We start from the raw sequence: 5,767 nt of genomic DNA on the forward strand, positions 1-5,767 counted from the left end.
CCAGAGTGAGGAGGCCCAGAGCGAGGAGGCCCAGAGCGAGGAGGCCCAGAGCGAGGTGCCCCTCAGGGGCTCCCGGGGAACAACACAAGCATCCGTGGTAGAGCTGCATGCTTTCTACTCTGACTCAGGGACCTGCTGGGGTCCCTCTCACATGTGGTCATGTCCAGTCTTCTGCCTACAGGACCCCTGAGCCCCTGGAGGTGGCTGCACTGCACCCTTGTTGCTGTGTCTGTCTGTCTCCTGTTGACTGGCCTGACCTGCCTTCTCTTCAGGCTGTCTCCCCGGTAGGTAGCCAGTGTGTGTCTCCCCGAGTTGACTGTTGCGGGCTTGTGTTGCTCTGTGGGCGGCTCTGCGAGTGAGCGGGGGTCTTGTACTCATACAGGTGCACAGTGGCTGGGGTCTGGAAGCTTCCCCCTGCCCTTCACTGACCCTGGATGAGGAGGGCTTTCCAGTGGGATTCCCAAGTTGCCAGGGGAGAGAAGACTAAGGGAGCTGTGACAATGCCACGTGCTGTGTGACTGGCATCTGAGTCCTTGTGTGCTGCCTTTAGGGTTGTGTTCTGAGTTCTCATCTGTCACACATGGGACACGGTGCCAATGGAGGCCCCTGGGGTACAGGATCCTGTTAGTAGCCCTGGGAGAGCTCTCAGAGACCAAGGGGATAGGTTCCTCCTCAGATAGGCTCCACACCTCAGATGCACTTTGACTTACAAGGACAGCACAAGGGGCATTTTTTTTGCCAGTCCTGGAGCTTGAACTCAGGGCCTGGGTACTGTCCTCAGTGTGAGTGTGGACTGGCGGGGGCCTCGTGGGCAGCAGGAGGAGGCTGTGTGCTGAGTGTGGACTGGCGGGGTCTGGTGGGCAGGAGGAGGAGGAGGCTGTGTGCTGAGTGTGGACTGGCGGGGTCTGGTGGGCAGGAGGAGGCTGTGTGCTGAGTGTGGACTGGCGGGGTCTGGTGGGCAGGAGGAGGAGGAGGCTGTGTGGTGAGTGTGGACTGGCGGGGGTCTGGTGGGCAGGAGGAGGAGGAGGCTGTGTGGTGAGTGTGGACTGGCGGGGGTCTGGTGGGCAGGAGGAGGAGGCTGTGTGGTGAGTGTGGACTGGCGGGGGTCTGGTGGGCAGGAGGAGGAGGCTGTGTGGTGAGTGTGGACTGGCGGGGTCTGGTGGGCAGGAGGAGGAGGCTGTGTGGTGAGTGTGGACTGGCGGGGGTCTGGTGGGCAGGAGGAGGAGGCTGTGTGCTGAGTGTGGACTGGCGGGGTCTGGTGGGCAGGAGGAGGCTGTGTGGTGAGTGTGGACTGGCGGGGTCTGGTGGGCAGGAGGAGGAGGCTGTGTGCTGAGTGTGGACTGGTGGGGGTCTGGTGGGCAGGGAGGTGGGGGCTGTGTGCTAAGTGTGGAGTGGGCCTGCACAGCACCCCTGTGATTAGCTCTGGGCTGGGGCTGGAGGTTCTGGGGCTCAGGAAGCCTTGAGGGTGAGGGCTGCAGGCTGTCCTCCGTTGGCACAGATGCAGTTCCTGGGCTGCTGCTCTTTCGGAGGGCAGAGTACAGATTTGGTCACTTCCAGGTCTGAGCCTAGCATTGAAGCTCTGTCTGTAAAGAACATGTGAGTGGTCAGACATGACGGTACATGCCTGTAAGCCCAGCTACATGTGAGGTAGAAATGGAGGATCGAGGTTCGGGGCCCATCAGAGCCAAAAAAGTTACAAGATCCCATGTAAAAAACAAGCCAGGTGTGACCTGTGCACTGCAGCCCAGCCTGTGGTGCGCGGCTGTCTGAGGAGGGCATTCTACCTGAGACTCAAACCTAAAACACAAAGGGCTGAGGAGGTGGCTCCAGGGGCAGAGCACCACAGGAAGGGTAGATGCCTTGGATGACTCCGTCTGTGGGGGCGTCAGCTAGGGCACCCATGCGTGCCAACCGGTTTCCTGCCCTGGAGTAGGTGTAGCCACAGGGTATTTCATCCCCTTGTTGTTGTTCTATTGCCAAGGCTGGTTTTGAACTTTGAGGCTCAAACCATGCTCTGGCCTCAGCCTCCAGAGTAGTGGGGGCTACAGGTGAGGCCGCTGTGCTCAGCCCTGGGAAGGCAGGTCTGGATGCGGCAGGGGGGGAGGCGGGGCAGCAGCTGGAGAAAGCAGGCCGGCACCCAGTGCTGACCACTGGCTTCTCAGTGTGGTATTGGCGGAGCCCTTCTGAGTACCTCTAGGCTCTGACCTGTCTCTTCTGGTCTCAGGGTGAAGAGAACCTTCTACCAGAATGTGCCCTCTCCCGCCGTCTTCTTCCAGCCCCTCTACAGTGTGCACAATGGCAATTTCCAGGTGTGTGCAGGGCGCTGCAGGGGTCTGTGGGGGTCCCGGGCGGCCTGGCGTGGATGAAGTGGGGGGGCCCTTGTCAGCACTACTGTGTGCACACACATTCATACATGTGTGCATATGTGTGTGATATGTGTACCTATGTGAGGATATAAGGACTTTAAATGCTGTCTCAAGTGGGTGAGAACCCAGCTGAATTTTTCACTTGTGTGTGAGAGTGTGGGTCCGGATGTGGGTCCTGGGCCTTGAATTCAGGGTGTGGTCACTCACCTCAGCCTTTATGTCCTCAAGGCTTAGTGCTCTACCACTCGGGCCACAATTGTACTTCCTGTTTTTTTGTGTGGCTAATTGGAGATCAGAGTCGCATGTACTTTCCTGCATGGTCTAGCCTCAAACCATGATTCTTAGGTCCCAGCCCCTGAGTAGCTAGGATTATAAGCATGAGCTACTGGATATTAGTGATTTCTCTTTATTCTTGGATCTCAGGTTCCATTCTTTCTAATTTTCATGGTTTTACTCTTAATGATTGAAAATGTGCACACCAGGGTGTACTGTGGTATTTCTCTATTCATAATATATCTGGATCATCTCTCAGTTGTTCTTTCTTGTTTGTCCTTTTTTCACATTGAAAGATGTGTTTTATTTATTCTGCTTTCATACATGCGTTTCCCCCCCTTTGGCTGATACCAGCGTTATGAACTTAGGGCCTCATGTTTGTTCTAGTTTGTTTGCCTGGCTGATGCTGTTTCCTTTGCCTCTGGTCCAGGAGTTTATTCTTTATGTTGGAGATGGAATCTTGTGAAGTGGTCCGCCTGGCTTGGCTTTTCCAGTCTCAGCCTCTTGAGCAGCCGGGATTATGGATGCTTGCCACTGCTGGTGCTCAGCTTCACATGTGAATTTTTTGTTTCATGTGGAAGGGTGGTCCTGCGGTTTGAACTCAGAGCCTTACACTTGCTAGGCAGGCACTTTACCTCTGAAGCTATCCTTATGTTTTAGCTGTTTTTCAGATACAGTCTCCTGTTTTTCCCCAGGCCAGCCTCAGACCATGGTTTCCCTAGCCATGCCTTCTGAGTAGGTAGAGTTTATAGACATGGAGCCATCATGCCTACTTTGTTCTTTTCTTTTTCTCTGAGGTGGGGACTTGAACTTGGTATCTGATGGCTTTGCTCTGGCTGGCGCTCAACCACCTGAACCCTGCCTGCAACCCCAAGCTGGAGTTTTAGTAACTTCCCCTCTTGCTGAGTTCTGCCTCCCAATCGCAATGGAAAACTGTAAACTTTTTCCTGATTTATCTGCCATTGAGGAAAATGGTCGTTGACACCCATATTACCCCTCTGTGTACTCCCTCCTCCACGGTGTCTCTGGCACCTGTGCTGGCAGTACCTGGGCTCCTTCTCTGGGGGCTACTGTGAAGCACCTGAACCCACTGGTCTTCAGGGTAGCTTGCTGACACCATGCCCATGTATGAACTCTGTTTCTCCAGGCTGGTGTGGCTCCCATAGGCTACAGGCAAGCAAGAGCACCCTGGAGTGTCGCCCTGACCACGGATGCAGTCTTTTGTAGCTCATAGTCCCGGTGGAGGAATCTCCTGGGTAAACTCAAGCTCCTCCCAAGGGTTGTGGCCCACTGGTCCTGTTCTTTCCCATGCCCTCCCTTCTGGTGCTGCAGGGCTGGCCTCTACCCCGTGGGCAGCTGTGTCTCCAGCTGACAAATCCACATCTTCTCTGAGCAAAGCCTCTTTTGGAGGACTGTTGTGTACACACACCCTTTAACTCTTTAGGGTCCTAGCTCCGGACAAAGTCCATCCCTGCTCTTCAGGTGGCAGAAGTGCCTGTGAAGAAGCTAGATAGGTGAGGGTCGGACTACGATGTCCTGGACGGCGTTGTCCTGTTTAAAGGCCCCATCCTCTCCCTGCAGGAGCACAGAACCTGCCGGGGTGCCCCAGACCCTTGGTGGTCTGGTTCTGTGTGGATCACCTCTCAAGAGCAGGGTGTGACGGAGGGGGTGGTGTGTGAAGAACGTTTGGTGGCGTTTGCAGTGGGGCTTTGTGTGCCCCCACAGAAGGATCCAGATTTTGTTTTCTTGTCTGTGTGTATAGTGGAGTTCAGAATAGGTTTCCACTTTCTATGGCTGTTGATGGAAGGTCCCCTCTGTCATGGGTCTGCCTTGTCTTTGGTGCCTGTAACCATTTGTGCTGAGCGAGGTCCAGACTACTGAGCTGGGGTGGAGAGAAGAGGTGGACCCAAAGGGATGCAGGCTCCCAGACTGAGGCCATGATCACATCTTTTGAGGATGTGGAGTATTCTTGATGTTGGCATACTTGAACACTGGAGTATCAGAAGAGCTTCCCAGAGAAGCCCAGGGTGCTGTTTCAGAGTGAGTCCTGAACATGCTGCCTGCGTCCTTACCTCTGACCTGTGTTGTGTTTCAGACCTGGGCAGGGGCCGACAAAGTCTGTCTGAAGCCAGGCCAGGACTGTGCTAACAGCTCTCCAGGAACCCGGGAGGCCATCACACTGCTAACCTGTGGCCCAGGATACCCTTGGACCCTCTCAGGCCTCAATGAGGAGGAACGCAGCCCAGGGGGTGTGTTGCAGGCAGAGGGGGGACCGCCGTCGGGCTACCTCCCCCAGGAGGACTGGCTCTGCCTGCCTCCCACCAGGCCGGCTCCCCCAGAGCCAGAGGGGAGCAGCAGCGACTACTGTGCCTTGGGCTGCTGTGGTGGGTGCCACGCCTCTGTGTTCCCCATAAATATGCAAAATGCTGAGTCCATCCCAGACTTGGCCTGTGGCCTTTCCTACGTCCAGCAGAGCCCAGAAACCCAGCAAAGGGCTGCCTGTAAGGAAGCTGGCCACGGTCAGAGGTGTGCACTGTCTGAGGACCCACAGGGCGTTTGGCTCGCTCCCATTCTGGGCCAGCAGCAGGCTGTCCTGAAAACTCCAGAACTCTGACTTTATCCAGTTGCTTCATGTGTACATTGAGAAAAGTGGATGAAAGCACCTGTTGCTGACTGTCGCTGGGCCTGGGCCTCCTGAGAAGGGTCGCTCCACACTGGTCCGAGGCCCTCATGTGGATGGAGCAGGGGCCTCGTCAGTCCTCAGCCTGAGGGTCCCTGCCCTTAGCATCCTGGCACCCAGCCTCTTTTGTCCTTTGCCCTCTTGTGGTTTTGCCCCAGGCCTCTCTGAGAAGAAGGGTGTAGAGTCACAGCTTGTTCCATCCTCCCCCTATAAAGGGCCAGGTGGACACAGGCGAGACACCATGACCAGCTGGAACAGCCTCTTCACGAACCTTCCTGAGTCACTTTCCCCACTGAGTTTACAAGGGATGTCTTGGCTGTTCTAAGTACAGATGATCCAAGCGCTGGGATCCTGCAATCCAGCATCAGCAGCGTAGAGGCTCACCAGCTCCAGACGTCATACCTCTGTTTCTTTCTTTCTTTTTTCTTTTTTTTGTTGGTCGTGGGGC

General features: G+C 55.7%; 1 protein-coding gene across 1 annotated transcript in view; it reads left to right on the top strand.

Moving 5' to 3' along the window:
- Positions 1-5,558, top strand: part of Il9r (interleukin 9 receptor) — a 23,483-nt gene extending 17,925 nt beyond the window's left edge. Inside the window, exons 10-12 of the mRNA XM_013011303.1 lie at positions 182-284; positions 2,225-2,309; positions 4,735-5,558. Coding sequence (XP_012866757.1) covers positions 182-284; positions 2,225-2,309; positions 4,735-5,253 — 707 coding nt within the window. The 3' untranslated portion in view covers positions 5,254-5,558. The remainder of the gene's footprint in view (positions 1-181; positions 285-2,224; positions 2,310-4,734) is intronic.
- The last annotated feature ends 209 nt before the right edge of the window (positions 5,559-5,767 follow it).

Source organism: Dipodomys ordii, unplaced genomic scaffold (assembly GCF_000151885.1).
Source record: "Dipodomys ordii isolate 6190 unplaced genomic scaffold, Dord_2.0 Scaffold14, whole genome shotgun sequence".
Taxonomy (NCBI): domain Eukaryota; kingdom Metazoa; phylum Chordata; class Mammalia; order Rodentia; family Heteromyidae; genus Dipodomys; species Dipodomys ordii.